This window comes from Coregonus clupeaformis, chromosome 10, assembly GCF_020615455.1.
Source record: "Coregonus clupeaformis isolate EN_2021a chromosome 10, ASM2061545v1, whole genome shotgun sequence".
In the NCBI taxonomy this organism is placed as follows: domain Eukaryota; kingdom Metazoa; phylum Chordata; class Actinopteri; order Salmoniformes; family Salmonidae; genus Coregonus; species Coregonus clupeaformis.
In genome coordinates this window covers 43,960,957-43,978,274 of record NC_059201.1, presented here as the reverse complement: position 1 = coordinate 43,978,274, position 17,318 = coordinate 43,960,957, and the positions used below count along the sequence as shown (strand labels likewise).

The following is a 17,318-nucleotide window of genomic DNA, read 5'->3' as shown; positions in this document are numbered from 1 at the left end:
ACGGGGGCATTGTCATGCTGAAACAGGACAGGGCCTTCTCCAAATGTTTGCCACAAAGTTGGAAGCACAGAATCGTCTAGAATGTCATTGTATGCTCTAGCGTTAAGATTTCCCTTCACTGGAACTAAGGGGCCTAGCCCAAACCATGAAAAACAGCCCCAGACCATTATTCCTCCTCCACCAAACTTTACAGTTGGCATTATGCATTGGGGCAGGTAGCATTCTCCTGGCATCCGCCAAAACCCAGATTTGTCCATCGGACTGCCAGATGGTGAAGCGTGATTCATCACTCCAGAGAACGCGTTTCCACTGCTCCGGAGTCCAATAGCGGCGAGCTTTACACCACTCCAGCCGACGATTGGCATTGCGCATGGTGATTTTAGGCTTGTGTGCGGCTGCTCGGCCATGGAAACCCATTTCATGAAGCTCCCGACGAACAATTATTGTGCTGATGTTGCTTCCAGAGGCAGATTGGAACTTGGTAGTTAGTGTTGCAACCGAGGACAGGCGATCTTTGCGCGCTATGTGCTTCAGCACTCGGCGATCCCGTTCTGGAACCTTGTGTGGCCTACCACTTCACGGCTGAGCCGTTGTTTCTCCTAGACGTTTCCACTTCACAATAACAGCACTTATAGTTGACTGGGGCAGCTCTAGCAGGGCAGAAATTTGACAAACTGACTTGTTGGAAAGGTGGCATCTTATGACGGTGCCACGTTGAAAGTCACTGAGCTCTTCAGTAAGGCCATTTTACTGCCAATGTTTGTCTATGGAGATTGCATGGCTGTGTGTGTAGACTGAAGAAGGCTGTAAAGCCGAAACGTCTGTGTACACTATCCCTGATGCAGCTTTATGCTTACCTTTTTGAGTGCGAACCCATTACACCTCTTTGTTTGTCTGAATTTGTGGGTTTTAAGCACCAGACAAACTTCTGGGAGAGCACCATGGTTCTCTTTTGCTCGATTTTATACACCTGTCAGCAACGGGTGTGGCTGAAATATCAGAATCCACTCATTTGAAGGGGTGTCCACATACTTTTGTATACAAAGTGTACATGAATTTACCGCCAGGAAGTTAATGAGAGAACAGTTAAAAACCCATTCCGTTCATGATGGGCTTATGAATTAAAAGTTGAATGGGTTCAAGGCAGGCAAGAATAAATAGTACACTATAGTGGCCAAGAGTGACAACAGTCATAGTGAAAATGTAACTTAAAATTAGATGAAGGGTAACTAGGACTAATTGAATACTTTAAAAAATAGTTTTGTGCAACATGATTAATAGATAAACCTTGATTTAACCCAGTTTAAGAGTTAATTCATGTTGGTGCAACCCACCCAGGTGTTTTAGAACTGTGTTGTGCCTTGAAGTGTTGTATTGAAGACTCATCCTATGCAGTAATTTATAGGCTTACAATTCAGCACCATCTGCTGGCTGGGCAGCGACATTTGAAGAGGCTGTTCATAATTTAGTAGCCAATGATGAATGATGATAGTATGTGCCTCAATTCCACTTGGTGACGTACAGGCTACACAAACATCAACATGTCATAAATTGATGTCAATTGGACATTTGCGCAAGAACTTGAGTTCCGCACGCGCGTTTGAAGTAAAGATGCAGTCTCATAATGAGAGTATAGGCTATAGGTCGGGTTTGAGCATGACTCCAGACATGGTCCAGCATTTGTAAATCGACAGCATGACGTTTTCAGACGGTGGCCACTGGACTAGAGCAAGCACGCTGCACGCACCTGTAATGTTTGTTGTCGCTACACCGCCTGGAAGTTGATTTCCAGAAAGACTGAGCAGGTGTTCTGCACAGACGTTGCATACAATAATAAACTGCTATACAAACATTTGGTAGGCTTATCATAACTCAATGTTGTGAGACCGATATGAGACAAATTCCACAGTTTAGGTAAATGACTCGAGCGAGGTGACAGGTGAATAGCCTAATGCCATTACATATTTGATCTGAGACGACAGCCCACTGGGCATACACTGGTTGATTCAACGTTGTTTCCACGTCAGTTGAACCATAGACGTTGAATTGACGTCTCTGCCCAGTGGGAGGAGATATATATTCAATGTCTGATGTATTGTATAGAGAATAAAAACGTATAGTATGAGACCTACAGTAGGATAACACCCACATGAAGATCAACGTTAAACATAATCCTGACATTTCATATTGTGGTTAAACATTCCCTTAACATAACAGGAGTTGGGTGTCACACGAAATGTGACACACACACACACACACACACACACACACACACGTGCAGGGGGAGTGGATACTGTACTTATACAGTATTTCAGTTGGTTGGGGAGTTCGGTGATGTCCACGGTCCTGCGCTCTGCGTCCTGGCCAACCTGTATGATTCAAGGATTTTGCAACGGCTTTATGGATGACCGAATAGTTCCACTGTTATATTCTTACTTAAAAATATAATTTTCGATTCGATATGTCGCATGTTGGAGTGGATAAGAAGGTACAGTAATTTTGTTTTTATTTCGTAATAGGCTAGGTATTTTTTTATGGGCCGTGTCATGTAGTTTGCCCTCGCATACAACTTGTTTTAGCAAAATGCATTTTTTTCCCATGTGAAAATAATGAGTCACCAAAATGCATTACAGAAATGTAATATAATTAATTTATCCTTGAATGTCTCAAGGCAAGTGCAAACAGTTTTTTGTTATTGACATTTATCCAGTTAGTCAGACTATTCTAACAATTGGCATGTTCTCCTTTTCGTGCACTGTTGTTCCCATTGCCTATCTTTAGAATAGTACCTGAAAACATAGGACTGGGGGCATAACACAGTGTTTCTCCTAATTTTCTTATGTAAATGAATACTCTGTGGCTAAGTACTGTGCACTATTGCACATCTCCAATATTTATGAAAGTAAACAACCTATCATTTGTGTTTCTTTTTTTATTAATACCTGTTTGTACTGACAGGGCAATGATCTAAACTTGATGTTAATGGTGACATCATGTGCCATTGGAGGCACTCTTCAGTATGGCTACAACCTTGCCATAATGAACGCACCCACCATAGTAAGGTTCTTTTGAAAGTAAACCGTGTGTGTGTGTGTGTGTCTGTGTGTGTATTTGTGGACCCCAGGAAGAGTAGCTGCTGCTTCTGCTAAAGCTAATGGGGATCCAAATAAACAAATACAATCTGTGTGTGTGTGCACATGCTCACATGACCATATTTGACCACACTTTACCTTTCCTCTCAGTTTATTCAGGACTTTGTTAACGAGACATTTCGGGAGCGCTGGGACGTTCAGCTGGAGGACTACCAGGTCACTCTGGTCTGGACTTGCATTGTGTCCATCTACTCCCTGGGGGGGCTGGCCGGAGCTCTTATAGCTGGACCCATGAGCATAACCTTTGGAAGGTAATCATGTATTATATCTGGACCCATGAGCATAACCTTTGGAAGGTAATCATGTATTATATCTGGACCCATGAGCATAACCTTTGGAAGGTAATCATGTATTATATCTGAACCCATGAGCATAACCTTTGGAAGGTAATGATGTATTATATCTGGACCCATGAGCATAACCTTTGGAAAGTAATAATGTATTATATCTGGACCCATAAGCATAACCTTTGGAAGGTAATAATGTATTATATCTGGACCCGTAAGCATAACCTTTGGAAGGTAATGTCATCAATGTCAAGGCAATGTCAATGTCAGATATTGACACAAGGATGTGTGGTAACCTTGGAATGTGGCCCTCACTGAAAAGCTTACTATGTGCTTTACAAGTCAATATTATCAGGGCCATAACAGTGATATAACGTCTCAAAGAGAAATGTTTAGTGACTGATGAGCAAATTATCATCTGTTTATGAGTCAGATGTAAAAGGGGGTTGCATCAAAGAGAGCATAGACACAGTATCTCTGAAGACAGCAAGGCTACTTTATGCTTTCTCTTCACAGTGGAGTCAGTCAATCAACAATGTGGTGGTGTTTATGTTTCTCAAGGCTGAAAGAGCACACGGAACCTTGCAGGCTGGCACCAGGGCATATACAGTATAATATCTGGACAGAGAGTAGTATTTGCATAAACTTTAATTATAATATCATCACTACAGTATAAGTTAATTGATACTCAAGATTTACTTGACTCTACTCGTCTCCACTCTATTCTACTCTACTCATCTCCACTCTACTCTACTCTACTCGTGTCCACTGTATTCTATTCTACTCTACTCATCTCCACCCTATTCTACTCTACTCGTCTCCACTCTATTCTACTCTACTCGTTTCCACTCTACTGTACTCTACTCTACTAAATTCTACTCTACTGTACACTCCACTACTCTACTAAATTCTACTCTACACTCCACTACTCTACTAAATGTTACTGTACTCTACTCGTCTCCACTCTATTCTATTCTACTCTACTTGTCTCCACTCTACTCTATTTTACTCGACTGTACTCTACACTACTCTACTAAATTCTACTCTACACTACTCTACTAAATTCTACTCTACTGTACTCTACTCTACTAAATTCTACACTACTCTACTAAATTATATTCTACTCTACTCTTCTCATCTCCACTATATTCTATTCTATTCTACTCTACTAAGTTCTACTCTACACACCACTAGTCTACTAAATGTTACTGTACTCTACTCGTCTCCACTCTACTCATCTCCACTCTATTCTACTCTACTGTACTCTACTCTACTAAATTCTACTCTACACTACTCTACTAAATTCTACTCTGCTCTACTCGTCTCCACTCTATTATATTCTACTCTACTAAATTCTACTCTACTCTACACTACTCTACTATATTCTACTCTACTCTAACCCCCCTGTGTTGCTCCCACAGGAAGAAGACTATGCTGTTGAACAATATCTTCTTGATGCTGAGTTCACTCCTAGCGTTGACCAGCAGAGCTGCCAAGTCTTTTGAGATGATCATCATCTCAAGGGTCCTGGTTGGGATCAATGCTGGTGTGTACTATATATTCAACCAGAGGGTTCTCAAATGGGGGTTCTCATGTCATCAAACCATGCTCATTGTGCAACTGACTGCATTACTTGTACGTTGTGTATAGAGAAAGAATGTGTAATACTGGTTGTATGTTTGTTGCTGTCTTAGTTCTTTAAATGTCAATGACATGTAAAGTGTAGATATACAGTTACAGTATTATGTTTGATGTAAGAAAATGAAACCACAGACAGTAGAGAAATTATCCACTCCTTTCACAGGGATCAGTATGAATGTGCAACCCATGTATTTTGGTGAGAGTGCTCCCAAGCACCTGCGAGGGGCTGCTTCCCTGTCGTCAGCCATCTTCACAGCATTCGGAGTGGTGTTAGGACAGGTTGTGGGCCTCAGGTAGGCAACAGACAACACACCAACGAATCAAACAAAGACAAACATCCAAGCAGAGCATTCGGAGGCTACCAAATCAGTCTGCAATTTAGTGTTACTTACACATAAATCTAGCACCTACAACGGATTGTGTGATTTGTTTGGGGAAATAATTGCGGTTGTAAATGTTGTTTAATTAAGTCAGTATTTCATTTGATGGTGGTCATGTGTTTCCAGGGAGATATTGGGCAGTGAGCCCTGTTGGCAATACCTACTGGCCAGTAATGCCATTCCAGGCCTCATCCAGCTCCTCACTCTCCCCTGGTTCCCAGATAGCCCTCGATACCTCCTCATAGACCGGGGGGACAAGGAGGCCTGTATCAATGGTAGGTAGGAGGAGAGCCAAATCATGGTCCTGTATCTGTGCCTGTGTTAGTGTGTGGCTATGTGCAGTACTTGCTTTTCAGAGCCACGTGGCTCTGTTCCTCTTGTATGTGAGTTAGAGAGAGGTAAACAGTAAAAGGATGAGCAGGTTCTGTTGATGTTGTTCATTGTGCTGCCTCTGCGTCAGCAGGGATGGGCAGTCTTTAAATCTTATATATGCATTTGTGTACTTTGCCATCATTTGTAATTACGAAATCTATTTTGCAACATCCCTGTGTGTGTGTGTGTGTTAGCTCTGCGGCGTCTGCGTGGCTGTGAGGTCCAGCGATCAGAGTTGGATGAGATCCTCCAGGAGCAGGCTGAGGCTAAAGGCCTGAGGCCCAGCAGACCCTGGGAGCTGTTTGCTGACCGTAATGTCCGCTGGCAGGTGATCTCTATCATCACCCTCAGCAGCGCTATGCAACTCTGTGGCAACGACTCCGTGAGTTACTACAAAAACATTAGAACTCGGAACTTGGAAATAAGAACTTGGAACATCAAAAGTATAATTTTTAATTACTTTATTTTTCAACAGGTAACTTAATTTGAATACATTAAGTAGGCCACCTGCGTCACATTAAAATCACAAATAATATCTCTGGTGAATGATGCTCCCTTTATTATTACTTTACCCGCTTTCTTACAAATGATGTAAGAAGCAGACTCCTGCCAGCAGACTTCTCTTGTTATTGTAAGCATGGTTTCTCCCCACAGTCATTGGGTTTCTCAGATGTTCAGTTTAGGTTTGAGTAAGCAGGGTTTTGGTTCTCTCTGGTCCTGGGGTTTCTGACTGAGAGCACTCTCTCTCTAGGATCAAAGTTACCTACCTCTAAAGAACACCATTGTTCTGACAGTAGAACATACCCAGCTCAGATTACATTTTGGCCACAGTGTTCCTGACCCCTCCTTCTCACAGCAGACTTGATTAGAAATGTGAGATCAGCTATCAATATTTCATACTGTGCATAGACGGGTTTACATTTCCTTGTTAAAAATGCATGCTGGTGATGATGACATGTGGTTGTACTTTACAGTTGTAATGCTGCGGGAGTTAGGGAGGAGTACATAACTTAAGGTTACTTTCGTAACGCCAGTTCTCTGATAATAGAGTGGGGTGTCTCACATTGGGATTTTCTGGATAAGCAGATCTCTACGGAAGGTCCAATCAGGTTGTGTGGCGAATGAGGAGAGACCCTACTCATTATAAGTCGCCACTGCCCCGCCTTCTGGTCATTCTAAAGCATGTCTCTCTTCCTTGCGCTCTTGCGAGCAGGGAAATGCGGTGAGACATCTCACTCTATTATCAGAGAACCGGGGTTACGAAAGTAACCTTAAGTTCTCTTTTAAATAATCGTTTGGTGTCTCACATTGGGATCTTGCCAACTCCCATAATGCAGAATTGCTCTCCTGAGCCAGGACAGTCCCAACAGTATCACCCCTCAGAGGCCCCGACACTGAGGATCGTATGCGCCAACGAAGGTGCAGTGACATCCAGCCGGTAAAACCTCATAAACGTATGAGGGGTGGCCCAACATGCCACATCACAAATATCTTGTACAGAGGTGCCCTTGAACAGTGCCCAAGAGGTAGCCATGCCTCTGGTGGAATGAGCCCTCAGGCCCTCCGGGAGCTGTAAACCCTTGCTATTATAAGCCAATATAATAGCCTCCACCATCCAATGGGATAGCCGTCAATGAGAGAGGGCCTAGCCGTGCAGGGAGGAGCCCATGAAACAAAGAGCTGGATGCTGTTTTGTAAGGCTCTCATCCTATCCAAGTAGATGGGAAAAGCACATACTGGACACAAACAATGGAGATGCTCTTCCTCCATAGAGGTGAAGGGCGACGGGTGGAAAGCCAAAAGCTCTAAGATGAGGCAATTATAGGTATTGCTGACCTTAGGTACATAGATGGAGTTAGGCTATAAAGTAACCTTGGATTACCCCGGGGCAAACTGTAGGAACAAATGGTGGACTGAGAGTGCATGCCGCTGACTCGCTCGCTTTGCGTACGTAAGGGCAATAAGTAAATGTCACGATCGTTTACGGACGAGAAGGACCAAGGCGCAGCGTGATATGCATTCATATTTATTTACGGCTAAACACACGACAAAACAACAAACGAAACGTGAAGTCCAAGGTAGCATACAAACAACATACCTTACACGGAACAAGATCCCACAACCCACTAGTGCCAACAGGCTACCTAAGTATGGTCCCCAATCAGAGACAACGAGCTACAGCTGCCTCTGATTGGGAACCACCTACCAACATAGATCTAAGCGATCTAGAAACTAAACATAGAAAACACAACATAGAAACTACACACCCTGGCTCAACATTTAAGAGTCCCCAGAGCCAGGGCGTGACAGTACCCCCCAAAGGTGCGGACTCCGACCGCACAACCTAAACATAACAGGGTAGGGTGGGCGGATCCGGCTCCGGGCGTGACCACCACCTATTATCCGCCTCCCTGTTGCACCCCTGGTCTGGTCTGGAACCGCTGACTGGAGCTGGACCCGACGACGGTGGATCGAACTGCTCTGGCTCCGGAGTGGAGCCGCTGACCGGAGCTGGATCAGGCACCGGTGGAGCGGACTGCTCTGGCTCCGGAGTGGAGCCGCTGACCGGAGCTGGACTGGACCCCGGTGGAGCGGATTACTCTGGCTCCGGAGTGGAGCAGCTGACCGGTGCCGGACCGGGCACCGGTGGAACAGGCACGGGCCGTGCCGGACTGGACACATGCACCACTGGCTTGGTGCGGGGAGTAGGAACGGGCCGAACCTGGCTGATGACGCGCACCCCTGGCTTGGTGCGGGGAGCAGGAACGGGCCGGACTGGGCTGATGACGCGCACCACTGTCTTGGTGCGGGGAGCAGGAACGGGCCGTACCAGACTGGCGACGCGCACCACTGGCCTGGTGCGGGGAGCAGGAACAGGCCGGGCCGGGCTGGCGACGTGCACCACTGGCTTGGTGCGAGGGACAGGCACAGGTCGGACCGGGCTGGCGACACGCACCACTGGCTTGGTGCGAGGGGCAGGAACAGGCCGGGCCGGGCTGGCGACGCGCACCACTGACTTGGTGCAAGGGACAGGAACAGGTCGGACCGGGCTGGCGACGCGCACCACTGGCTTGGTGCGAGGGGCAGGAACAGGCCGGGTCGGGCTGGCGACGCGCACCACTGACTTGGTGCGAGGGACAGGAACAGGCCGGACCGGGCTGGCGACGCGCACCACTGGCTTGATGCGAGGAGCAGGAACGGGCCGAACCGTACTGGGAACACACACCACTGGCCTAGTGCGGGAAGCAGGAACGGGCCGGACCGGACTGACGACACGCACCACTTGATTGGTGTGAGGAGCGGGACTGGGTTCCTTCATTAGCCCCCGCTCCTTCTGCTGCCTAACCAGCTCCTCTCGCCGTACCTCTACACTTTCCTTCTGCTCCCTCTGAACCAATGACCCCCCTAATCTGGTGGCCTCCTCTGCTAAACAGCGGAACCGCTCTATCGCGGCCTCCTGCTGCCTCGTCGTTCACGGCGTGAGCCCACCCCCCCCCTAAAATGTTTTGGGGATTGTCTCTTCCCCGTGATCATGGCCTCCATCCCTCTTGCCAGACTCTCGCTCATCTCCTCTCAAGTCCATCCTCTCTCCTCGTCACGCTGCTTGATCCAGGATTGGTGGGATCTTCTGTCACGATCGTTTACGGACGAGAAGGACCAAGGCACAGCGTGATATGCATTCATATTTATTTACGGCTAAACACACGACAAAACAACAAACGAAACGTGAAGTCCAAGGTAGCATACAAACAACATACCTTACAACGGAACAAGATCCCACAACCCACTAGTGCCAACAGGCTACCTAAGTATGGTCCCCAATCAGAGACAACGAGCTACAGCTGCCTCTGATTGGGAACCACCCTGGCCAACATAGATCTAAACGATCTAGAAACTAAACATAGAAAACACAACATAGAAACGACACACCCTGGCTCAACATTTAAGAGTCCCCAGAGCCAGGGCCTGACAGTAAAGCGGTTTTGAAGTACAGATACTTCATCTCCACGCTTTCCAGCAGCTCCAACGGTTGCTGGGAAATAGCCTCAAGCACTATAGACAGATCCCAAGACGGGACTAAAGGCTTGAAAACTGGACATAAGCGACACGCCCCCTTCATAAAACATAACAGGGGATGTCTCCCTATTGTGTTGTTGTTGAATCCTATATGTCAGGCAGAGATGGCAGCTAGATAGACCTTAACCATGGAGAAAGCCTTTTCTCTGTCCAGAAAGTCCTGCAAAAAAGCACAGGATCTCGGATACAGAGCATTGGTAAGGAATAATCTGGCATAGAGCGGCACCCTTGGTCAAGGGTGTGCCAGGGCGTCCACCCCTGGTGGTGCGTCTCCTGCCAGCGCAAAGAACAGAGGACAGTGTGCATCTTTGTGCGATGTGAAGAGATCTACGGTGGCTCGACCGTATCTCTCCCAGATCTGGTTTACCAATGAGAGGAGGTGTGCGCTGCGCCACAGAATAATATTGAAAGCTAATCTGTGTAGATGCAGAGAGTGAGTGCCATACTGGCGTTTGATGTATGCTACCACAGTCGTATTGCCTGTCCTGACTAGGATGTGAAGGCAGAAAGTGTTTCAGAGATAGGAACACTGTCATCAGTTCGAGGTAGTTTATGTGTAGCGTGGCGGAGCTGTGGGGACCACAACCTGTTTACCACTCTTCCCTTGTGAACTGCGCCCCACCCTGTGAGTGATGCGTCTGTCGTCACCACCTTCCTCGCTGACACTATCCCGATGTGATGTGGCTGTCCAATAGTGTAGCCCGGAAAGAGAGAGAATCCAGTCCGACACCCAAATATTATATTATCTGTGTGGGCATTAAACAGCTCTTCTTCTGGTTGATCTTGAACCCCAACTCGGTGAGGTGGGTTACAAGGGAAGCTGTGTCTCGCACTGCTTGATCCTGTTCAGTGGAGCAAAGCAGGTAATTGTCTATAGAAACTGAGACTCTGAGTCCCATGCTTCTAAGGGGATCCGGACGCTTGCTGAACATCTGGGGAGCTAATGATAGCTCTGCTCTTGTGGCGAGTTGCCCATAAGTTAGATGGCTCTCGCTCACCAGTGGTGCCAGCGTAATGGGGAGTTGCCCTTTTATTGTATTTTTGACCTTGCCAAAATGCTTGGATACAGCAGAGACTTTTATTACAAAGGGCAGTGTTGAGACAATGGGTGGGGACAGTGCTTGGTGGTGACTGAAAATGTGTCTTCCTACCTCGGCTACTTGAAAAAGTGCAGAGGGGAGAGCTGTGGCACAGGGGGCACTTGGGGGTTGAGTGAACTCCCTCCGTCTTCCCTGTGAGCAGACGCATAGGAATGAGCTGCTGCATAGGGGATAGGGCTCTTGGAGCGCAGATGTGCCTTTCCCCCATTTTGTGGGGGCGCTCAGCCCGAGAGGGGACAGGCCAGGACACAGTGTCAACTGTTGGCTGCCCCTCTCCACCGCTGAGGACAGAACCCTAGGTCGGTCGCCCCTTCTTCCCTCCAAGGGAATCAGCAGGGCGGGACTTCGTTGCAGCTGCAAGGCTGTGAGGAAGAGGAGCCTCGAGGAGGGGATGCTCTATACAGTCTCCGTTTGAGGCCGGTCCTTAGCAACTCTGTACAATGCACACAGGACTCAGGGTTAGTGAGCATGAATGTAGGTTTTACTGGACGAGAGGAGGAAGCTAGCAATTCTACCATCTGGGCAGGTTTGAAGAGCTAGTGGAAGTTAGCTGGCTTTTCAGTGAGCTAACCAAGTAGCTTAGCTTTGCAGCGTGAGCTCACCAAGTCCCAGTAGCTAGCCGTGTGACGCTAGCTACCACCTCACGCTTTGCAGCGTGAGCTCACCAAGTCCCAGTAGCTAGCCGTGTGACGCTAGCTACCACCTCACGCTGGCTTTTCAGTGAGCTAACGACAGACGTCGTGAGATTGGACCTTCCGTAGTGATCCGCTTATCCAGCGAATCCCAATGTGAGAGACCAAATGATTATTTGAAAGAGAACGGGTTGTTTGTATTTCAGATAGGGTTTAATGAAGAGGTGTAGTCAGTCCAAGGCCATGCCAAGTTAATGGTGCTGCTGCAGTCTCTTAGTTGCCTTCATGCTACATCTCACAGTCCCTAACTGATGACTGTGTAATTACAGTACCTTCTTTCTTCAGGGGATTATTTAGACCAGGGGGCTGGCAGCTGGAAGCCTTAGGGAGAGAGCTGACTGGGTATTAGAGCAGTAATATGCTAAATTCTTTGTGGCTGAATCAGCTTATCATCAACACAATTTCAATTTGGTAATTTGATGTAATGATTTGAAATGGTCAGTCAGTCTGTCAGTACTCTGTAAGTACATGATAAGGACAGGACTCATTTTATGAAAAACTATAGAAAAAGTATAGTTTTATTCAAAAATCATCATAACTGAAAAAGCAGCCACTGTACTCTGTCAGTACTCTTACTGTATGTACAGTGTATGTGACGTTCTCTTTCACTCCAACAGATCTACTTCTATGCATACTATGTGTTTAAAGAGTCCGGGATCTCTCCGGATATGATCCAGTATATCACCATATGCACTGGTACATGTGAATTCACAGCCTGTATAATATGTGTGAGTATTCCTGAGTAATAATACACATGGCTGTCATGTAACTATTGGTAACTAACTAACCACCCCAGAGGCAAGGAGTGATTGTTTAACCCCTCTCTCTCTCTCTCTCTCTCTCTCTCTCTCTCTCTCTCTCTCTCTCTCTCTCTCTCTCTCTCTCTCTCTCTCTCTCCTCTCTCTCTCTCTCTCTCTCTCTCTCTCTCTCTCTCTCTCTCTCTCTCTCTCTCTCTCTCTCTCTCTCTCTCTCTCTCTCTCTCTCTCTCTCTCTCTCTCTCTCTCTCTCTCTCTCTCTCTCGTTAAATCTTTAATCCAGACCTTTGAAAAAGTTGCTCTGTAAGAAAAGTTCCATTTCAAAATGTTCCTGCATTCTGAGAGCTGTTAAAGCGCTTTTCTAGACATTCTGTTTGGATTAGAATGTTTTTTTAGAATGTATTTTCACACAAGGCTAGAAAATGCTCACCTCAGGGTAACCAGAGACGTGATAAAGTAGAAACACCTCTCTATGGCGTCTATGGCTAACCTCAGGGCTGAAAATGATATGATTTTAATATACATTGTAATATTTGCATCCTCCTCAGAACCTGCTGATTGAGCGACAGGGCAGGAAGATTCTTTTGATGGGAGGCTACATTTTCATGACAGGCTGGGCCATTGTCTTCACTATAGCGCTATGTTTTGAGGTATTAAATAATGTATGCACTCACTAACTGTAAGTCGCTCTGGATAAGAGCGTCTGCTAAATGACGTAAATGTAAATGTAAATGTTATATCTTCTTATGTCATCCTCGTCCCCTGTCAGTGTAAGAAAATAAAGGTGCGAGTGGAAGTCAAAAGGTGATCTGAAACTAGATGATGGTGATACGTGGCTGAAATGCCATGTCCTAGTCATGTCCCAGTCTCTAATTGCATTGGCTTTACTGACCTTTGGGACTGTATTACTTCTGAAGTGCCTACATACTCATCCTAATGGAAGGATAGCAGTCTGACTTGGTGCATCTGCATTGTGGTCATGCTTGGGTTGTTGTGTACCAGGCAGAAAAGTAAACACACCCCTTTGAACCCACTGTTGTTGATTCCTCTTCATGTTGTGACAACACATCACTCTATCCACTAGGAGTAGGTGCAGCGGGTGGTTGGATAGGTATAGTCAGGTACAGTTGTAGGATAACTCTTTTGTTGCTGAGAATTTTCCTGCACAGCAGAAAATTCAAACTTGTAGTCTATTCAAGGTTTAAAAAGGCTTTTAAAGTTTGTAATTTCTACTTTGAAATGTCAGACTTGATTTGCCCTAATTAAAGATTACAAAATTACAAAAAATGTCCATGAACTATAATCCACATCATAATTCACATTTCCTCTTATTTTCCTGCTGTAGCAAACTGGATCAATTAAGATCCTACATGTGTACAGCAACAGGTCACTCTTAAAAAGGCCAGTCTCAATCAGTGGTATTATGTGGTGCTCATTTGAATTAACATCGATTTAGCTAAATGCTTTTTTGACCAGTGATTACCTCAGCCTTTGGTCTGCAAGACAGTCAGATGTTTTACATTTGACTGATATTGATTCAGCAAGATAGTAATTTTCCTGACAACTCAGTTCTTTCTTTTTTATAAAAATGTTTAACTTGCTAAATCATCTATTTTTTACTTGATAACTAAGTTATTTGTTTTCCTGTAACAGCACAAGGTGGAGTGGATGTCCTACTTGAGTATGGCCTGTATCTTCACCTATATACTCAGCTTTGGCATGGGCCCAGGTGAGCCAGTCTCTTCATCTCAATAGCTTTAATATTAATATTTAGCATTAATATTATTAGACCAGTCAGTTAGAGATACTAGCTACTATTGAAGGGAATTACATTGCATTTAAGTATTTTATCCTACACAGTACAGAGTATCCAACAGAGTTGCAGTTGACAATTTGTTGATAGTTTGAGCATCTGTAGATCATCTATAGGGGACTATCCAAATAAAGTGTGACCTGGATTTCATTTCATTTCAACTATGGCTGTAAGGATGACAAACTTATTTTTCCTTGGGGATTAATAAAATACACTCATCTCATCTCATTATTGAATGCTCATGGGAAATGATCTACAGTAGGGTGACAGTATTGGTGAAGTCTTTGTGTATCTTTGCCTACAGCTGGAGTGACAGGGGTCCTCCCTACAGAGATCTTTAGCCAGACTGCCCGACCAGCAGCCTACATGATAGCTGGCTCAATGATGTGGATCAACCTTTTCATTATGGGGATGATCTTTCCATTCCTGGTGGTGAGTGAAAAACACACACACACAAACACACACACACACAGGGTCATTCCACAAAACGAGTGCCTTTCGCGTCACCTAGATATAAGTAGAAATTGTGCACAAGTATTGCATTTTAAAAGCCTGTTATATAAAATGAAGTGCCGTTTCATATAGACCACATCTGATTTTGAATATGAGTAAAGACTTGCTAAAGTGCCAAAATTCAGAATTGACTTCTAGGAAGATTTTAACCCACTTAACCCCAATAGTTTTCATCATCTTTGTAAAGCCTGAGTTAATATTATTGCTTTGAGTCATTTCTGAAGATTATAATTTATTTAATGTAATTAATGATTCATTTTAAGGTCAACCCTGTTACGTGAACTGTACTCTCATTTTAATATGGTGAAACAATTCCATTTAATATTATTTTTTTTCAAAAGAAACATTGAACATCTAATAGTAAAATCACAGTGTAAAAGCAGGTGAGCTGGTTCTAGTCTTTTTGGCAATTATCTGGTGTTTTGTGGTGGAAAACTGACCGGATCGAGCATAACACGTCAACCTTGTTACCAACAGATACAATAGACAAGCTAGAAATGTTTAGAAAATAATAATTGGGGGAGGGTGAAGCTTGCATTCAATTGCCCCTCTCTGTTGCACACAACAAGCTTCCATTCCCCCTGTCACAAGGGGATTTATGTATGATTTAAGATGAAGTTGTCAACCCTGTTACTTTATTTGGCACTTAATAAGCACTTACCTTAGGCCTTTTTTTATTGAATCGCTTGAGATGGGAAAACATGTTTTTTATTAAGTTGAACGTGCTCTTTATGACAGAATGTTAAAATTAGGTGAAATAAAACGTTTTTTTTCATCATGATACACTACTCAAAAGGCAACTAGTTGGTGGAACGACCCCCCCCCCCCCCACCCTCACACACACAAACACACACACACTGACACCTTTGTATTGTTCTCTCTCTCTCTCTCTCTCTCTCTCTCTCTCTCTCTCTCTCTCTCTCTCTCTCTCTCTCTCTCTCTCTCTCTCTCTCTCTCTCTCTCTCTCTCTCTCTCTCTCTCTCTCTCTCTCTCTCTCTCTCTCTCTCTCTCTCTCTCTCTCTCTCTCTGCAGAGTGAGCTGGGTGAGTTCTGCTTCGTCCCATTCGCTGCTGTCTGTTTCCTGTCCGCTCTGTATGTGGGCCTGGTTCTGCCTGAGACCAAAGGGAAGACCCTCTCAGCCATCGCCAGCGAGTTCCACAAGCTCAACTACAGGGGCCAGGACAAGCAGGGTCTACCTGCCCCTCAGGCCCAGTATCAGCTGGGAGAGGTCTGCCACTCCACTGCCCTGTAGGCCTACTGCTCTCCTACCTATGACCTACGACCTCTACCATTGACCACAGTACTATTTAAGGTTAATTCATTAACCTTAATTAACCAGGGGGTCCAATTGAGGTCAGAATACCTTTTTCCCACAGGTAACCTGATTTTCCATACTCTTGAGTTTGGAAAAAGCATACAAAGATGGTGTATTCACTTTCATTAAAATGAAAGTAAGTAAATCTTCGGCAATAAACTCTTGGAGAGAAGAATTGTTGTTTTGAGCACAGAGATCCCATTAAAGATATAATATGTTATTCTGTAGTATTGAGTGGCTTGAGTGAAAGCCTTATGTACAGAGGGGTGTTAAGGGATGGACTGTCTTTACTTTGAAAGTTGTTCATTTTAATAATGTGCTTTTGGCATCAAGTAGTGTGCACTTTTAGTCTACCAGTACAGAAGAAAATGCAATGTTGTGGGTCCCATATCTTGAAAGGGTGAATGTAATCCACATAAATCTTTAATGGTGAATTCCATATACACTGATCATTAAAGTTATGTTTTATTTTTGATGACCAATATTTTTTATTGTAACAAAGATTTCCCAAATCCCTGTGAGCCTTTTTATGCCATATCAATCAAATATTGCGTTGTGATGTAAAATGAAGAAAGTATATTCATATCAAATCAAGTCAAATGCACAGTTCAACTGCTGCTACATGTGTCATGGGGTTATCATAAAGATATGGTGGATGATATTGTAACAAGGTAAAACCAAAGATATCCAAACTACTGTATGTTGAGAGAGTATTATACTGTATTTGTAGATAATTTCATATCAAACTATATTATCAAATGATCAACTTGTTTTGAATAGTATGTCATATATTTCATTGTTTGGAATAGATTGTGATCATAAACAAATAAGACCATGTAATGTATCTGTGTGAAACGTGTGAAATACATTTGGGAAAATAAGTATAGAAGGACCAGTAAAGAACACTGAGTTAGATATCAACTAACTTATTACACAATTGAGACCCATGTAAGTTACTTCACAACACTAACAGGAAGTTGCATATCTTTATTTTGGCAGGAAAATGTACCATCCGTCAGGACAAGTACAGATAGTTCCTTAATCACAGATGCAATACCTACAAACAGCTCCCACCTTGGAACACCCTTCTACCTGGCCTCTCCCTCCTCTGTCTCTCTCTCTCTCTCTCTCTCTCTCTCTCTCTCTCTCTCTCTCTCTCTCTCTCTCTCTCTCTCTCTCTCTCTCTCTCTCTCTCTCTCTCTCTCTCTCTCTGTCTGTCTCT

The 17,318-nt window shown here is 44.6% G+C and overlaps 1 protein-coding gene across 1 annotated transcript; it reads left to right on the top strand.

Annotated features, from left to right (window-relative positions):
* Positions 1-2,332: 2,332 nt before the first annotated feature.
* slc2a11a (solute carrier family 2 member 11a) lies at positions 2,333-16,940 on the top strand. The gene is made up of 12 exons (XM_041889167.2): positions 2,333-2,488; positions 2,959-3,057; positions 3,243-3,403; positions 4,861-4,985; positions 5,244-5,373; positions 5,587-5,735; positions 6,027-6,214; positions 12,319-12,429; positions 13,005-13,106; positions 14,110-14,185; positions 14,574-14,701; positions 15,815-16,940. The coding sequence occupies exons 1-12, from the start codon at positions 2,462-2,464 to the stop codon at positions 16,031-16,033; spliced, it is 1,515 nt and encodes a 504-aa protein (XP_041745101.2). The 5' UTR covers positions 2,333-2,461; the 3' UTR covers positions 16,034-16,940.
* Positions 16,941-17,318: the final 378 nt, after the last annotated feature.